At 35.9% G+C, this 19,874-nt stretch overlaps 1 protein-coding gene across 1 annotated transcript; it reads left to right on the top strand.

The window, feature by feature from the left end:
- The first annotated feature begins 11,134 nt into the window (after positions 1–11,134).
- Positions 11,135–12,649, top strand: LOC128229163 (uncharacterized). The gene is made up of 2 exons (XM_052940886.1): positions 11,135–11,270; positions 11,529–12,649. Exons 1-2 carry the CDS (start codon positions 11,207–11,209, stop codon positions 11,900–11,902), a joined length of 438 nt encoding a protein of 145 aa, XP_052796846.1. The 5' UTR covers positions 11,135–11,206; the 3' UTR covers positions 11,903–12,649.
- The last annotated feature ends 7,225 nt before the right edge of the window (positions 12,650–19,874 follow it).

The raw sequence follows: 19,874 nt of genomic DNA on the forward strand, positions 1-19,874 counted from the left end.
CCTTGTAACCTTACACCAACACATCTTTGCGACCAGCAGCACAGATATGGGAATGCTACCCCCTACAGGAGATGCGCTCAGATTCCACACTCTGAGGTGGTCGTACATTCTCCTCATTTATCACAGAGCTTCACGCTCAGAGCTGAATTTGTCACCGCCAAGGGAATTCGGAATGCAGATTGAAAATGGATGAATTACCCCAGTGTTGCGCTAACTGCCATCAAAACGAGAAAAGTGTGAAAACTGTCGCATGTCAAACAATCCGCTCCTTTAAATGCATATGTGCTCGCTCCAGACTGAATTGCTTTATAGGCTGTACTTTTCTCGAGGACGTTGTGGAATATTTACGGAATATCCCGAAACGGATATTGTGCATGATGGTGATGATTACATATGAAAAAAAAGTATTGGAAATAGATATAAATTGTGTAACTAAATTTGTTTCTGTTACAGTGTATTCATTTTTTTTCTCCTTTTGTCATAATTGTAGATTGCCATATGGCATCAGTTTCATGATATGACAATTTGCCAAATAGTTAAATGCTAAGTAGTATCGCATTTGGCAATAACAAGTTTTGACTAAAGATTAAAACCAATAAAACAAATTGAAACATATCATAATGACTTTTATGAAATAATGTAAAAGAATCAATTTGAGAGGGATTATGTGGGCAAGATATATATTTTTTTGACATTTATTTTTATTTTGACCTTCAAATGACCTTGAACTTAACCTCCATGATTCTATAGAAGCAGGTTCATTCTACGCATATTATTATGTTAGTAATACCCATGTAAATATTTATGATAAATGCATACATAAAAATGTAACATTTGTGCCGACATACACTTTGGCAACTAATTTACAGGGGATTTAATTACTCCACCAATTTTAAACTGGCTGCTGCTTTTAGGAAAAAAAAACACAACGAATTTTAACGAACTATTTTCAAAATAACATTATTGTGCCTTGTTTAATGACATTTTATTATTGAAATCATACTTTGATGATAAGAATCAATTAACAGAAATAAACGGTAAAATTGGCAAAAAGGGTACTTTTCATTTCTTTCTATGTACAAATGGCTAAAATTTTGAAAACTATGGAAACTAAAAAAAGAAAAACCTTTTTAAAAAAGTATAAGAAAATGTATCATTATAAATACGAAATGGTACTAAGAACTTCAAATACTTCCTAATAATATGGATATTCTATGCAGGAGTTAAAATGACGGCCATCTTGGCGGCCATCTTGGATTTTGGCTTTTCGCAAGAGATTTGTTTTACCAACAACTCTTTTCATAAATGATAGACTTCCACCAACATAACCTAAGATTTCGTACAGCAGGCCGGACATTTTTACGGAGAAGCTTGTTCTTGGGCTCTGCCAGTAACTGTGGAACGGTTACGACCATGAAACTTCAGTGGTAGGTTGCAGTTGTAATGCAGTTTCAAAGAGATCGAAAATAATTTTCGTCAAATTATACATAAATGAAAATTGGGAATGTATTTCACAAAAACAAACACACTAAAATAAAGGAAAATTAAAGTGCCCAGCTTACGCTTTTTGTTAATCGCAGACATAAGTCTTTAAAAAATATTACACATTAAGTAAAGGTTCTGAATTCAGAATAACTTAACTCAAAACACTAAATCTTCGTTTGAAGTCAGGTTCTTCAGTGGACATGTTACCTTAAATAACCTTATTTTGTCTAGCGCGTTGAACGAACCATCTTATGAATAGGTGTCCGATCATTTGTGGCTTTTATTTCATCTTCAATTGACAGAAAGCAATTGACCGATGTATTTTTCTTCCGATTGTGTTAATCGTGACATCTAAATTGCGCTTGATTAAGGCGTTTTATTGCCCAGCATTCAAAATAAATTCAGTGGGAGTGGGTTGTCTAAGATATGTGGAACGAAAATGTTTATACATACTATAAATTTAAAGTACGTAACACGACGTTCGTATTTTGTAAGTTACGATTTTCTTCCCCAATTTGTACGCATGCATAACTGTTGGCAGGAATGTGAAAAAGTTCAACGACTTTTCTGTCGCCATTATTGGGAACACATACATTATACCTTGTTGGCAGAAACACACGTTTAAACCTTCTACTGGTTTTTTACGTGCTTCCCAAATCACTTCATTGGATTCACTTGGTTGCTCAAGGGCTTCCATACGTCAGTCTATTCACTTTGTCATATTCGTTAACACTCGTTAACATAATTATGTTGAATATTGATGCCTAATGTGAGCACATTATATAACATAACCATCATTTAAAGGAGTATTGGTTGTTTCTTACGATTAGGACTTATGTGCTCCCCAAAAACATTGTTAGTTGTTTTCAGAGGTATCTCTTTAACAACGTTTCCCATGGAGTTGACGATGAAATGGTGCTGTTTACAATTTATCGGGCTATAATAGCTACTTCAGGTGTTCTTATTTGCACATGTTTTTTCAGTGAGTTAAAATAAAAAATATTGTTGATTACCATGTAAACACGTTATAAGTAAAATGCCCTTTCCATTTTAAATGAAATAATTGGGGTTAAAATACTTCGTATGAATTTCTGAGGTATTTTTTGAATTTTGTTTGATACAACGTAATTATAAGCTTAGCACAGTTTATTAATATTCATCCCGGAATTTCAAGTATAGATATAATACTAATAACAAGAAATACGAGCTACATTATCTGCACAAGGAAATCGTGTTTTGGTTGTCAATGATGTAATATACTGCGTCGTTATTCATTCAATGTCTAGATAAAGAATAAAGTATATTTTAAAATATTGTCACAAATACGTGTAACATGCCGATTCTGGATAACCCTCTTTCCACCCAGTTAAACATGCACCAAACATGTCACACTGATTAATGAGTTTGTCACATTTTTGTCCACAAAAAGCTTGTGGAAATGTTGGCAATACATTGCCAGTCGACAAAGGATCATCACCAAGAAGCTGTTCAAAAGTCTGTTCTTCTTGCAATAGTGGTAAAAATCCATTTTGAGTATGACTTGACTGGTCCATATTTGCGTACTGAGAATCACTGAGAAGCGTGTTGTCAAACTGATCATATGTAGACGGTGGTGCATAACATTCAGTTATTTGATTTTGGTAACAAATTGGTTGACCATAAGTGAAACTTTCACTAGTCTGTCCTTCGTACTGTCCTAAAAGAACCGGAGAAGTACATGAGCCATCAGACCCCGCTGATATACCAGATATAGATAGTGGGCTTCCGTTTGCGGTGTTATCGTCGTAAGTGGTCAAGTATCCACTATTTGAATCACCGTTGTCAACATTCCACGGTCCAACTAGAAGGTCATGGAAATCATTTTGCTCTAGGATGGATTCCAGGGTATCGATTGGCAAGGAGACTTGCCTATCACTATCAGTGCTGTTAAAAGTGCATGATATATCATCCTCAGGGACCATATTGTCATGCTGGATAATTATCTTATCTCGATGTCCACGTTTCTTAGGTTCTTTAAAGAACGAAGATGGTAGTTTACGTTGCCTCAATGGAGTTTTTGAACTTGATGAGCTATGCTTTGACTTTTCTGTACAGCACTTCTCGTGCAGAGTTCTTGGATCAAACAAAGCTTGTAAAGATTTAATTTGGATGCCTGTCTGCGACGTTTCTCTCCTTGATATTTTGGGATGTGTTTGGTTTCCCTGCTCTCCAACCTGGCAAACAGAGATATTGCATTATGTTTTCTTAATGGAAATCCAATTATAGTTATTAAATACCCTGTTTCACCTAAGTCACGACATATTTAAAATAACAATGGTATATCAATTCACTGGGCACACACTTAAATGTATACTTTTGCGTATTCATTGGTTGTATCATATTGTTTTACCAAGCATTATTAGTAATTGTAACAATCATCATGAACGTAATATTTTACCATTTGTTTGTAGAGGAATACATTCCTTATCGATTGTGTAATAAACGATTCTTATTTTGTTTTGATTGGTGCCTACAAGACTTTCGTTAGTCTATAACATCAGATGGTTACATACGAACTGCAGATACCCGTCGAAACGGTAACGGACCACTATCTTACCTTGATCTCATCAACTGTTCCTCGCTCCGATGTTCCACATCTTTTTAACTGCTTCTGCAGGTATTTCCTGTGATTCACCTTCCGTTTTGATTTTACTGGCTTGTCCAGGGCTAGCTTGATGTTGCTGGATGCCATGTCAACAAAACTGAGCAAGTTACGCGTTTCCATGTCGTCTGCTTGGCTATTATCTTCAAAACTGTCGAACCTTTCCATAAATCCTATATCAATATTCATTGCATGAAAAATTGAATACTAATTTGAAAATAATGTGCGAAGCCCGATTCAAGTGACAAATGCCTCAAATCATATATAAGTTAATGAAGTGTTAACTTAAAGTTATAAATAAATATGCACATGTTTCGTTCACACTATTCAAAGAATCATTATGTAATGTATTTGATGATTCATAAACATCCAAAATTTTACAATTTGTCAAACGTTTGAGCTTTCATTTATGTTGCAAATTTTGCTAATGTTTCTTTAATAACATCCAAGATATGTTTACGTAGAAGTACGTCGGCAAATCTACTCATCTTCTATTCTAAATAATTAAATATTCCATGTCAAATGATATTTTGCACCCGATTCGCACATCAATATCATACAGATTACTAGTGCTGTTTATTGCGAATTAATCCAACCAAAATAACTCTGATTTTCAGCTCCTTATCACTAACGTTGGTTATTCATTCGATGCAAGAAGTGAATACCCGTTATTGGCAGCAAAACAACTCAAAGTAAATCACGCTCTTGGTTGTTCACCGATGCTTCTGTCCATTATCTCCAATTGTCCTCCGTCTCAACCGTATGAGAATATTCAAATAAAGGCCAGCACTGAACAAAACTAACAGTCTCCATCCCTGGGATGCTTTATATACACAATGGGCGAAGGTAATAAATTAAGCTTTTAAAAAGAGATTACCGCTCTGGGCTTGGGACAGGTAGAGGCAAGGATACGCTTGTCCTTGTTGATCAATACGAATTTCATTGACAGAAGTTCTGGATGATGAAGGACCTGGCACTTCTCTTGCACATAGGGTGAGAATATTTAAGAGGACTTGCTCATGCAAATATGAAGTGCAAACGTCTCCGTAAAATATTGACTGGAAACTTGGAATTGAAATCCTAATGTCCTTACATTTTAAGCCATTCACAAAAGTGACAAATACACAAACTAAGAAGAAGAATGCAATTGACAAATGATGGCCTAACTTGGAGGCATATTTCTTTTTATTTTGTTAAAGTTTAATACAAAAAGTGTGAAAATATTGAATTATCAACCCTGTACATATCTTTCAATGCTATTAAAACAAACGGAGCTCTGACCGCAAACAAAATATAAATTGTTAAGACTTATTCCTAATGTCAAGCAATCCTACATCTTTAAATCTCAATGGTCTCCACTAATGTTTCACACATATAAAACACATGACTTAAATATTTAAAAGTAACTGCCTCGATCTCTTAATTTTATGCGCGACCTAATCCTAAGTTAGGACTTTCAGCTCAATAAAGGGGGATTAGGGCTCGATGAAGCCCCTCATTAGTGTGTGAGTTTATGCAGGGAGGGTACAGGTGGGAAGAGGAGACCGAGGGCTTCGGCAAACTTGGCCTGATGAAACATGCGTCAACTGCGGGGAGTGAGCCTCGTTATTGACATTTCTCATATCGTTTTATTATTAATCATTATTTTAACATGCAGATGTGCTGAGAAATGACAGTTTTTATTAAGTGCTTATAAAAATGACCTGCATTTTATTGATGATTCCAAAAAGGCTTAAGGCTGACATTTAGTTTGCATTTGTGTTTTGTTTTAAAATCTGGTGTATGTTATATTTAAAACATATCAAACCCTCTTAAAGCTAAATATTGAAAGTTACTATTGACAAAGAAGGACTGAAGAAACGGTGTCGATATGATAAAAATCACCAATTGAAATTGAAATGATTTTTCCGTTAATTGTCTAGAACATTCACTGAGATATCACATAAACAACCCATTTATTCATTTGCCCGCGAATTTTGCGGAATATTCTTTTATGTTTTCATTTAATGTTGATTTTCTTTTCAAGAAGCCGGCGGGTAATATTTCCTTCAAGTCGACTAAAATGTATCTTACTTCAAAAGTAAACCAACGTTTGAAAACCTCTACATAAAGTCTCACTTGATTGTCAAATTTACATGAACTTTTTTCGATTGGATTACTTTTAAATGAAGATTACCGCACCTGTTTTGAATAAATTACAACAAAAACTTGAATTTTATAACGGATTAGAAAGCAGTATTGTTGAAAATAGTCCGTCCAACTTGTCTCATATTGGCGTTTTTCTGCTTCAGTTCATTTTCTGCCTTTATCATTCGGTTGAGAAATAGGTTTGCTAAACACAAAACTCACACTCGCACTATATTTTTATTAAAATTATAAAACAGCTTAAGATGTAAATAAAATATTCTGTTATAGTAGGGCTTAGTGTTATTGCAGGTTTTATGAGTATTACCTTATTTAAGTACCGCTTTTCTAATGCAGATTCACATTATTCAAATCCGAACTTTAGTTGCAAATGAAATTGCTTTTTATAACCTTTGTCGCAATAACAAAAATCCTATGCGATCTATTTGTCATATATTTTTACTATTTTTGGAGACGTTTTAACCGCCCACCGATTTGGAAACGGCGGTCTTGAAAGGAAGGTGAACGCAAATATGAAATAAATTCATTTTTTTGATTTTTATTATATTTTGTTGTTTCATGTAAAACCTTGCTACCGAATTAAATTGTTTTGTTATAACATTGATACGGTAACCTCTCAGTGTCTTCGTTCTCAAATCACAAATATAGCCACGCAATAAAATCTCAATTTGAAATTGATAAAACTTTTTTTGTATTAAAATGTTAATTCAGGAAACTGCAAAATATTTTAGAAAAATACAGATAAAAGCCAGGCTTTTAAAACTGTCGGTTTTACGACTACAGCTACAAAGTAGTTTATATATACATTCTGGAAGAGAAACCTTCGGATGAACAATCCATATCCTAACAATGATATAGTGTCTGTTTCGTTGAGATTGTTCATTGAAAGGATTTGCGCAACACTTTCAACGCCGCTCTCCAGCATCGGCTCAAGGGGTATTCTTTTCCACAAATTACTATCTGATATTTAAAGTTCCCGAAGGTCCGAACTATAAAAGAGGGTAAGATAATTTTCTAAAGAAATCACAACAAAAGCATCTATGTTTTGTGACAACAAAACTAAGTTGATATAGTCTGGAACATATTGACCCCAAAACATAGACTTTCCGTATAAATGCAACACATATTTGATAAAATAATCCTTCGCAAATTTAACTCAACTCCTTAATCAAAAACATCTTGCTGCTATTGTAACTCATAAATAAATAAAATAAAATTTTGAAAGGTTCTAAATGTTGGGCTTCCCAATTGACTTTGCCCTAAAAGGCTAGAATTCAATTTAATTCAGTTGTCTTTATTTCCACCAGAAGCCAGTGAACACAAAATGCAAAGAAAAACAAAATCAAAACAATACATAGAAGTAAAAACAAACATTAATTAATGATTAAACATCGTCCTGACTACAGATAATGTTTCAGAAATTGAAATTAATAATTAAAATCATTTGTTTGATTATAACTATGTTTAAGTTGATAACATTTATATTAGTATAAGCTATGCTTTAATGGTATTGTAAGACTACTTTTTATTATATAAAATGACTTATTTGGATGCCTCAACATGATTTAGATACTTGTTACTCGCAAATATGATTCATTGATCACAGTCAAAACCTTTCGTTTCCGTTTAGAAATCACTAGCGGATCCAGGACGGGTCGCACTCGGCGCCTTCTCCCCTTGAATCGTCCAAGTGTTTACTTTGATTTTCAATATAGGAGAAAAAAGTAATAAAACACGCCCAAAATGCACTATTTCGGACTAAAAAATGGTCAAAATTTCTTGAGGGAGTACCCCCATCCCCAACAACACTATACCATATAAATTTCGGTTCTGAGACAGGGGCGCAGGTCAAAAAGTTACGTCCCTAAGTTACGCCCCCTTTAGCGTTAAATCCTGGATCCGCACCTGAAAATGTTGTCCACCATTAATAATTTCATCATCCATAATTAGTTGGGCTGCAATATATCTGTCTTCGTCAGTCTTGTTCCTAATTATGTTACATTAATTGTTTCTTAAGGTCAGACAGCCCAATATACGCATTGAATGGCGTTTTCTTCATTATCTATTCCAGTCACAAAGCCGCGATAATGTAATTTTCTGGTCCCCTTGCCTTGCACAGTCAATGGAACAACCTTAGGTCTCCTAAAAAACCCACGTACCGACGAACTGCGCTCCCTTATGACGATGGAAACGCGCTGGTATTTTTCAGAAGGTTGAAAATATCGTATTAGAGACAAACATTTTCTGACGATCGAGACTTGTTGGTTTTGTTCAAAGCAATAGTGGGATGGCTGACAATACCACGTGTATTTATTTAATAAAGGTTCATCAAAACATATCGCGTATTTCTGTGTTTAATATATGTAAGCAATATTAACACAGCACTAAAGGTCATATGGCATGGTGTATAGAGATTTTAAGAGTTTATTCATACATACATTCATGCATACATACACAAATACACACACATATACATGGAATAATAATATATAAATATTACAATTATATGAAGAAAAGAATTGAATATTATGTACATAGCGTGAAGATTCTGTTAATGTAGTCAGTTTACCCAAAATACATTGTATATATGTATCCTTTATTTGCATAGCATTATACACGTTTACTGCAAGATTTCTATTAATATAAACATTTTGTGACTCGATTAATTCATTCAGTTTGGGTACATTTGGTCCTTTATAATAATATTTCCTAAGATATTGCTTTCTTAAATCTTTACACAACGGACATTCCAGACTAAAATGAATTTCATCCTCTAAGATATTTCACGCAATACATTTTCTATCACAATGTGGAATTGCAACTCGGCTTCTACCTCTAGTCTATGCGCCGACATTCTAAGCCCAGTCAATGCAGTTCTATACTTATATATAATATATATATATGTATATACACCTATATTAACAGCTGGCAAATAAGATTGAAGTTTAAAATCAGCAAAAAGTAAGTATATTTTCGCTCAAGTGGATTAGTTTAACTCCGTCAACCAATTTCGAAGAAAAACATCATCAACTCCTTGTTTATCTGACAATATAAATTGATTAAAATCCCCTACGTCTTGTGAATTCCACACAATGACTAAATAGAAGTAGATGCCTTACTAGGTAAGCCCACGATTTAGAATTAGGGTTATCATCTAAACCACAATACATTTTCTTATATACTGTTTTTACATATTTAATATTATACATGTAAAAAATCTTCAGCCAATATTGTATCACATTTGCAGAACGTTTGGTTAACAATGTTGTTCTTCCTAGCTCTCCATATACAAACTTATTCTGGGTTTGTGCTTTAACTCTTAGTAAATGTTTACAAAACATAATGGACTCAGTCTACCTGTACACTATCCTATTATCTCCATACTTCTGAACCATAGCTTAGGATCGGAGAAAATAATTTGTCAAACAAATCTAAACTCTACTTTATTGACAAAGTGGTGAATTTATTTAAACAATTCTTATGTTTAAACATTGCCTTAAGAGCAATACAGATAGTCTTTCAAACGTGTTTGTAAAAGATCCACCTGTTGTGAAAACAATACTTAGATATGTTAATTTAAATACAATTTCTTATTCCTGACCATTATACAAAAATCTTATATTTCTCCTCAATCTTCCTCCCTTTTTAAAAACCGTTACTTTTGTTTGAGCATAATTTACACCGAACTTTCACCTATTGCAATATTCTTCTAACAGTACTAATCCTTTCGGAAGACCTGTTTCTGTTTCCGAAAATAAAACAATATTATTAGCATCTAATACCAAGAATAATTGAAGAATGCCCAAATCATCCCCATCAAAATTATGAACAACCAAGTAATCTTCAATACCATTTATGTACATGTACATTGAAAATAAAAATGGGGATAATGATTCGCCTTGATGTACACCAAGAAAACAATCAAAGTCTTCACCTAGTGTATTATCAAACTTAACTCTTGATTGTACATTATCACACATAGCTTTTATTTTACCCAACACGTTCCCTCTTTCTCTTCTTGTTTTTACTCAATAAATGTGAAATAACACACTGCAAGACTAATCTATTATCAACAGTACTCATCATCTGCCGATAGCCTGACTGTTTCTATGTATACATGATATTGTTCAGCCCACTGATTTAATATTTCATTAAAGACTTTAGTAAACAATAAACCGAGAGAATTCAACAATGCACTACCTCTATAATTACTTACAATGTTAACATCACCCTTTTTATGAAGGGGCACAACCGGGACACATCCGTATACGGACCGAGCCATGAGCTGATGTCCATTTCTCTTCCAGGAGAGAATGGCCGGTCCTTCTAAATGCTCGAAGTGGTGTGTCACATTTCTTATATTATATAAAACATTTTATATAACCATTTTTTGTAAACATCGCCTAAGATGTGTTTTATTAAACCTGGCCATGTTTTCTTGCGATGATTGTTCGCCGTTGTCAAAATCTCAAAGCTGCACACAGCAGTTTTATGACGTTAGCGATCCATTTAATTTTTGGACAGGTCCGGACCGGCAAAAATACTATTTGTTTTTCACATAAGTATCTATATGGACACCCGACGTCATAAAACTGGATTTTTTTTAAAAAAATACAGTGATGTACGGACCGATCGACTCTCTTAGTCTCTATATACAAAGAAGGGACACATTTATGTGAGTTATAATATTCATATTTAGCAACATTCTGTCAACTATGGTTTTAAAAGTCCAATGTGTCATGACTTTTTCATAAAACTAGTAAAGAGACCACTGTATTATCAGTACTTTTAAGCTGCCAGTATTGTAAGCACATATTGGTTAAAGCAAAAGCAGTAGGCCGATGCCATCGCTGGTGCCAATATATTGGTAGAACAAGTGGCAACTCTGGCAGTCTGGGCGTAGTTTTGTGACTCGAGGAAGGATACGGAGAGAGCATGGATTTCAACAGATGGTTTTGGATTAACCTTCTGACTGTGTTCGGCAGTCTTATAGCGAGTGGTAGGTTTTAAAAAGGGTACATAAAATTATCTATATAGGTATTGAGGTTTCAATCAATTTTGAAACATTCATAACATTTAAAAGTATGTGCATTAATAACAAAATAATAAAGTTTGTAGCACAATATAAAATATGTTGTGTTCTTGACGGACTTTGTGGTGAACAAATGAATGATTTTCAGTTTTTCCTTAAAATGCAGGTACATGTATTTGTTAAATTTGTATTATATTGCTAAATAGTATGCGATTAATTTTTAAGGTTTTTCGGAGAGTGTATGGCCTTCAGAGTACGATTCGGATCATTCGGAACCCGACCTACTGCAAAAGTACAACAATGATAATACCTGGGATACACCAAACACAGGAGAGAACTACCCGTCATTGCTTTCACTGCTAAAACGGGGAGGAATGGGAGTACCACTGGAAGATGAATATCAGCGATTTCCAAGAATAAAGGACAGGGTCATTATCCCATTCTTTTCTTATGGTAGTAACCTTGGCTACGGAAGGCCGCGTATATCAGCGGCATATCGTCCACAAGTACAGATTGGCTACAGTCCCTGGAATGTAGGAGCAATGCGTTCATCAAACCGGTTTCTGTCCAGAGCTGCTGGACCCTATTCGTCATACTAAAACATGGATTCCGCCGAGCACAAACCATTCGGAGCACCTCGGCCATTTTTATCGAAAACAACCTCGGATGTATTTGGACGGTTTACATACTCATAAAGCGGTACGTTTAAGTCCGCTGCAAGTAGATCGCGTAGTAATTGTATTTAGCAGTTAAACTTTATGACTTTACTCATGGGAATCTTAATTATTTTTGCAATAATACACTTCACTGGCAATCAATTTAAACTTAGATCAATAAATACAACTCTAAAACACTACATTTCATTAATGATATAATTAAAACAAATACGAACTACTTCAAATTATGTACCGGCATACATCCGAGGTTGTGTTTGATAAAAATGGCGGAGGAGTTCCGAATGGGGCACAAACAACCGATGTATTATTCACGAGCCTGCATGTGAAAATGTTGTGTGTTTTTTAATGTTCATCATTGAAATGTTGGTCTGTCTTTGCATTGCCAATTATACCACGACAACTAGTGAAATGAGAAGAACATGCTCGGAACTTCCATCGTTTTGTGTCTGTTATTTTCTTTTGACACCATTGATAGAACACATAGGACATAACTTAAACAAATTACGAACATGTATAGTCTTGAGGTCACCAATGCTTACGAAGTGTTCCGTAAAATGATCATTAATATAGATACGTATTTTAAATATAAAGCTTATGTTCTTTTGTATACACAATGTGTACTTGTTTGTTGGTATGTTTTATTACACGATAAACATGTCTACATACGAATCCTGTTTCTCCGTAATTCGTTGATACCCCTGTTCACTCGCAGCAAGCCAGTGGGCGTTTGTTGTAGTATTGGTGTTATCGTTAAAATGTGACGAAAATGTAATTCCATCAAAACTGTCAAATTGTCAATGGCAGACATATTTATGATAGGAAATAATAAGGGAAGTGCCAATAACACTAATATCACTATCCAAACACCGCTTGATTGCTGTGAATGAACTTTTTGTTACCACTTTCCTAGATAAAAATTTGGAGACAATTTCGAAATGCCTATCAAAACTCATCGAAACGAACGGTGAAGAAGCCTGTCAAAATTCACGGCCAAGCTTGATGAATGATGTGAACTTCATGCTGGTTTCGACGGTTTTGTCCCGCGCGGGTATTCCAAAGCTGATATATTTTCATGACGGGTCTTGGAACGTTAGTCAATGGTTGATATATTGCCAGTGTACCTTAAGAACAATTTAATGACAATAAATTAATTCTTAAAAGAATGAAAGTAACAATAATACATACGGCCAATAAATGGCGTGACATCAAAAGACTACTTTTAAACTAAATTTTAATTGATAATAATAATAATTATAAAAAAAAAAATACAATAATGTTATTTTTCTCTCAAAATATTAAATGAGAATGAAGGATAAATTCATAATTTGTTTCTTAAACACATATAAGAGATATTTTACAGTTTAAAAGAGAAAAACATTTAAATGGAGTGGACTCTGGAAAATATTAAATAAAGCTAGTTAAACCTATTGTTATCAATAATAAAAAGATGACACGTTAGCTGTTTATTTTGTGAACCTCCTTACATATCTGAGCAAAATGAATTACACTTCTACATTAAGGTATGCAGTCGCAACACTAATTACTTATCGTAAGTACATATATTAACAATCTTTAACGTTTTATGCGGTCTACATGATATTGTGTAAACTGCCCACTACCACTGCTTATATCTACCGCTTCACCTGATTACAATAAATAGTGATTTACTGAAATAAAGGTATTGGCAGGTTTGAAGTATAATGGGTTCTCATTGGACAAAATACTATGTTGACCACTAAAGTTCGTATACATATCAACAACAGAATGAAATCATATATCCCATTTCTATTTAATTGTATTATTAACATTTCATTAAAAAAGCTTGAGCAAAAACGATAACATTAATATTTTGTACACCATTAAACTCATATTTTGCAAAAACATAATTATACAGGATTTTCTAACATTAGGAACCCAGTTAGAATATGCTCTATTACTATAAGTTTTAGCCCTGTTTGGCTTCCTATCATAAATGTCAACGCCATAGTGAAACACATCAGTGAATATCAATAACCCTAATAATGACTTAGAGCCCGCTGGATTGCTATGGCGGAACTTCCTTATTTTCCTGTTTTGGGAGAAAATTTTGAACGTCTGACTAAAAGTTATATGAATATAAATATATTTCTATTAAGCGTTCTTGAAAATCCTTTGTTCTGTGTGTATATTGATATAAACAATATGAGGTATTAAATAAAACTTCACCTCATAAATGTAATCTATTGACAGTTTCTTTGTAAATTAATTGTTGTTAACTGTTAGTCTTTGAGTTTGATTGAGAGTGTAGTTTCTTAAAACACGTCAACAGACCTTTACACAATACGGCCGTCTGACGGAGCACTGTCAAAACATTATTTAGGAAACAGGTTTATCGAAGTGTTTGATGAAACTAAACACCTTATCAAACTCCGGTAATAAAACGAAGTCGTGGGTCTTTAAGCGGCATAGACTGCCCTTTTATTTAAAGTGGTGTAGTAAAAGGAAAGTTATTTTTGATTAAAGTCTTTATTTTAAGCGAAGTGTTGACTTCCTACGAAGCATATATGACGTAAGTTGTCACGTGGTATACACACACTGTTCTTAAGCGTGTTGGGAAAGTTGAGAAAGTAAATTCATAAAGGTTACCACGCATGACATTTCTTAAACACGCTTCCTATTTTGTAAACAAATGTTTTTCATGCACCAGTCAATTGTAACCACGCCCCCCCCCGGTCCGGGGGTATACCGGGGATAGCCGGGTAAATTGGCCGTGTTTTTACCTTTCAGGTGGCCCCGTAGTGCCGGGTGAATGCGGTGGTTTTGTCTTCGCGCAAAACATAGCGGGGAATTTGCCCTACCTAGGCATCCTGGGGTGCGGGGGAATTTGGCGGGGATTTGACCAACAGTTCGTTCCCGCAGGGCGGAGATTTTACCCGGGGTGGCTGGACCGAAAGTCAAAGTTCCCGCTATTCCGCAGACCGGGGGGGGGGGGCGTGGTTACAATTGACTGGTGCATTACGTTTATAGAAGAGCTGCATTCTCGGTCACAAAATGCTGTTATAGCACATCCTAAATGAGTGTGCGCACATAAAAGATGCAAAGCAGTATTTGCACTATCCTTCCGTGTGTCTGTCTGGTACAAAACAACGTCTGCCAATAATTTTACGTCAGTGGTAGGTTGCCCTTGTCCAGGCAGACGACTCCTATTGAGGGGTCTTATGAAGACTTTGTCTGCACACTAATTTGAGAACGGTTTGACTTTGTTCCACCAAACGTCAGTGGTATGTTGCTCTTGACGCGTATATAACCCCATTGAACAGTAGGTTAAAGGTAAAGGCCACCATCAACGGTCTTGAGTAATTTTTGTTCGCATTGGTCAAATGTAAAAAAAACCCGTATTTTTTCTTAAACTCGGCACATCAACTTTGACCTTTTAATAACATTGCATGCGCCTTGCCTGCTTTGAAACACCACAAAAGCATCACAAGCGGTGCTAGATCCACAATGCTTATTCAAGAAAATCTTATTACATTTAGTAAATTCAATGTATTCCTGTAATTGCAACAATGCCAAAACTTAGACAATCGACCGTCTAAATGGACTAGAGGATACCAAGGGAATATAATGTTGTATTCTAACGTTCCTAAGTCGCAATGTTTTAAGTAATAGTTAGATGGCATGAAGCGAATTGTTAATTATTAAGAATTCACTCCATGTCATCTAACTGACTTAGAATACAACCTCATTGGCTGATACATTGTCAAGGCAAAATCTGACGTAGGGAGTGTGTATCGGCCTATTGGCAGTAGGCGAACTTTTTAACACGCGCGAAAGTTGAAATTCTTAATAATTAAGTCTACTACTTAATGGTTGCCTTTCTGCAACTTCATTGGCGTAAAATGTAGGTTGTGTTCCAAGCCAGAGTCAGTGGATCTTCTTCAAATGTGCGTATCAGTGCCGACAATAAGAAGAGTACAATGTTTCATATGGTTATCGTTAACAATTCTCTAGGACGACGACACCGCCGCCACCACCGTCGCCGCAGACACACATGCTCTGTCATTTCCTCTAGTTTTTCTTCTTTCAGAAAATCCAGACGGACATCATGTGGTATGTACATGTAGTTATGGTTAATACGTGTTAGTTGATCGAATGATCTGATGATGAGACGTTCACTGGTCACTAATTCCGTTGATTGAACGCTGATACAGACAGGTACTCCCAACAACATGCGACAAAACCAGAAATTATAGTACATATAAAATCACGTTTTAGATTTACTAGTACAGTCGAACCCCGTTGGCGCAAACTCCAAGGGGCGAGCGAAAATACCTCAAGCCTCGAAAAAATCAAGCCAAGCGGGATTTTTTACCATCAGTTTAAAGAAATCCGTCCTTTACATTAAGTTCGAGCCAACGAGAATTCGAGCCAACGAGGAATTCGAGCCAACGGGGTTCGACTGTAGTATGTTTTTGTTCGAACGTTTACTTTATTACTCTATTATCTGTATTTCTTCAAAACTTTATTTATTTCAGAGCATACTTTTTATTCTGTATTATATTCCATTTTAATTCAATACTAGCATCCTAACTAGTGTTCACGGTTTGTCTGTATCACCATATTTTGTGAAAGACGACCAACACTCATGTCCGCAGACGAGACTCGGGGATGACATAAACAGTGTGCTTCAAGCCATCGTTAGTTGCAGGATTGTGCTGAAATACATCTTAAACAAATCTTATAACCGAGTTGAGACAAGAATTCAACATTAATGAACCATGGTGGTTGATCACTGGTTTTAGCATGTCGTTTAATATTACAGTAATCAGTATTGTTAAATTGTAATTGAATGTAGCTATATTTATGTCTGATTAAACTTTAGGGAATAGACATGCAAGTTTTAAAACCTACTATTCTCAGCAAACATGGTGATTTAGTGCTCAACTTGCATGAATTATTGTGATCTCCTGTTGCATGTCGTACATAACTAATCTATGGAATTTTCGGAAATAAACCACTGGGGCAATTTCAATGAAATGTTTTAGGAATACAGTCGAACAGCGTTGGCTCGAACTCCCAGGGACCGGCGATAATACCTCGAGCTTCGGTAAATTCGAGCAAAATGGAAATGTTCACCATTAGTATAAAGAAACGATCTTTTACATTTGGTTTAAGCCAACGAGGAATTCGAATCAAGCGAGTTCGAGTTAACAGGGTTCGACTGCATGTATTCCTTTTGTGATCATTGCCCAAAGTCGCTCAAACAAATGGAATGGTTCCATGTACTATCCAGTTCTGGGTCCCGTTTCAATAAGATATCTTAGTCGTTCACCTTAGGCTGTTAAAAGATTGCACATCTGTAAAGAAACAGGGAAATCAATGCGGTTAATGTCCTAACAATTATTTTTTTATTGAAACTTTACTCCAAAAACGAGGTTTCGCCTGGAAATCTCCGATCTTAAGCCTTTTACATTTGCCAAATTTCAAAACGAGTTCACAGAAATGGTTATTGGTCCAGACTGTCCCTAATTACTTCAAACTGCATAATCGTTATAAACACTTCAAAATGTCCACTGACCGTAACACCAACATGTATAACGATAGTCTAATATTTGCGTAATGTATCTCGTTTAGAGTCTGTTGTCTCATGGGCTTGTCCCGCGTAGTTTCCATTGTATTATCAAAATGATTCATTAAAGTTAAAGGGGTGTTAATGAGCAATGTTAACGCTTATCATTCAGCAGCTATCGAGATGTTGGAGTAGGATTTGTAATTGGTTTCAGTCGAGATGTTCTTGTAATTTGAGGGGAATGTCTGTGAACAATATTACTACCGTTGCTAAAGAACACCAGTATCGGTTTACGAGTACAGAGCGTACACAATCTACAATGACAGACATAATTGCTAGTTGAAATGCAAGGCTGACAGTAAATTCTGGGACTAATATGGCGCATATGTGTCTATGAAATTATAATACATTGAAATATACAGGGGCAATTCATGTGGCCATCATTACGAACAATCTCAGGTGCAAGTCTAGACTCAGACTCAGAAAAGGATGTTGTAGGAACCGTTACAACATTACAAAACACATCCACAAAACGACACTGCACGAGATACACATGTCATGACACGGTCCCTACAACATAACAAAACACATCCACAAAACGACACTGCACGAGATACACATGTCATGACACGGTTCCTACAACATTACAAAACACATCCACAAAACGACACTGAACGAGATACACAAGCCATGACACGGTTCCTACAACATTACAAAACACATCCACAAAACGACACTGCACAAGATACACAAGTCATGACACGGTTCCTACAACATTACAAAACACATCAACAAAACGACACTGCACGAGATACACAAGTCATGACACGGTTCCTACAACATTACAAACACATCCACAAAACGACACTGCACGAGATACACAAGTCATGACACGGTCACTACAGCATTACAAAACACATCAACAAAACGACACTGCACGAGATACACATGTCATGACAAGGTTCCTACAGCATTACAAAACACATCCACAAAACGACACTGCACGAGGTACACAAGTCATGACACGGTTCCTACAACATTACAAAACACATCCACAAAACGACACTGCACGAGATACACAAGTCATGACACGGTTCCTACAGCATTACAAAACACATCCACAAAACGACACTGCACGAGATACACATGTCATGACACGGTCACTACAGCATTACAAAACACATCCACAAAACGACACTGCACGAGATACACAAGTCATGACACGGTCCCTACAGCATTGCAAAACACATCCACAAAACGACACTGCACGAGATACACAAGCCATGACACGGTTCCTACAACATTACAAAACACATCCACAAAACGACACTGCACGAGATATACAAGCCATGACACGGTTCCTACAGCATTACAAAACACATCCACAAAACGACACTGCACGAGATACACAAGTCATGACACGGTTCCTACAGCATTACAAAACACATCCACAAAACGACACTGCACGAGATACACAAGTCATGACACGGTTCCTACAACATTACAAAACACATCAACAAAACGACACTGCACGACATACACAAGTCATGACACGGTTCCTACAGCATTACAAATACATCAACAAAACGACACTGCACGAGACACACAAGCCATGACACGGTTCCTACAATATTACAAAACACATCCACAAAACGACACTGCACGAGATACACAAGTCATGACACGGTTCCTACAACATTACAAAACACATTCACAAAACGACACTGCACGAGACACACAAGCCATGACACGGTTCCTACAACATTACAAAACACATCCACAAAACGACACTGCACGAGATACACAAGTCATGACACGGTTCTTACAGCATTACAAAACACATCCACAAAACGACACTGCATGAGATACACAAGCCATGACACGGTTCCTACAACATTACAAAACACATCCACAAAACGACACTGCACGAGATACACAAGTCATGACACGGTTCCTACAGCATTACAAAACACATCCACAAAACGACACTGCACGAGACACACGTGTCATGACACGGTTCCTACAACATTACAAAACAAATCCACAAAACGACACTGCACGAGATACACATGTCAAGACGCGGTTCCTACAACATTACAAAACACATCTACAAAACGACACTGCACGAGACACACAAGCCATGACACGGTTCCTACAACATTACAAAACACATCCAACCAGAACCATTTCGCATACACATCGACTTAGTTAAACCAACTGGCGATAATACTTTGAACCATTGGATCAAAAAGGTTTGTCAAATCATATTGCAGAAGCTTTCAAAGGTTGACATAACTTAATGTAATTTGCCTAGAACAACGACGTTGCGATTACTGAGCTAATTAT

Source organism: Mya arenaria, chromosome 3, assembly GCF_026914265.1.
Source record: "Mya arenaria isolate MELC-2E11 chromosome 3, ASM2691426v1".
Taxonomy (NCBI): Eukaryota; Metazoa; Mollusca; class Bivalvia; order Myida; family Myidae; genus Mya; species Mya arenaria.

Bases quoted from the DNA above. Each gene is read 5' to 3' on its own strand.
- LOC128229163 (XM_052940886.1), top strand. From the start codon at position 11,207: ATGGATTTCAACAGATGGTTTTGGATTAACCTTCTGACTGTGTTCGGC. The intron at 11,271-11,528 runs GTAGGTTTTAAA...TTAATTTTTAAG, and splicing joins CGGCAGTCTTATAGCGAGTG to GTTTTTCGGAGAGTGTATGG.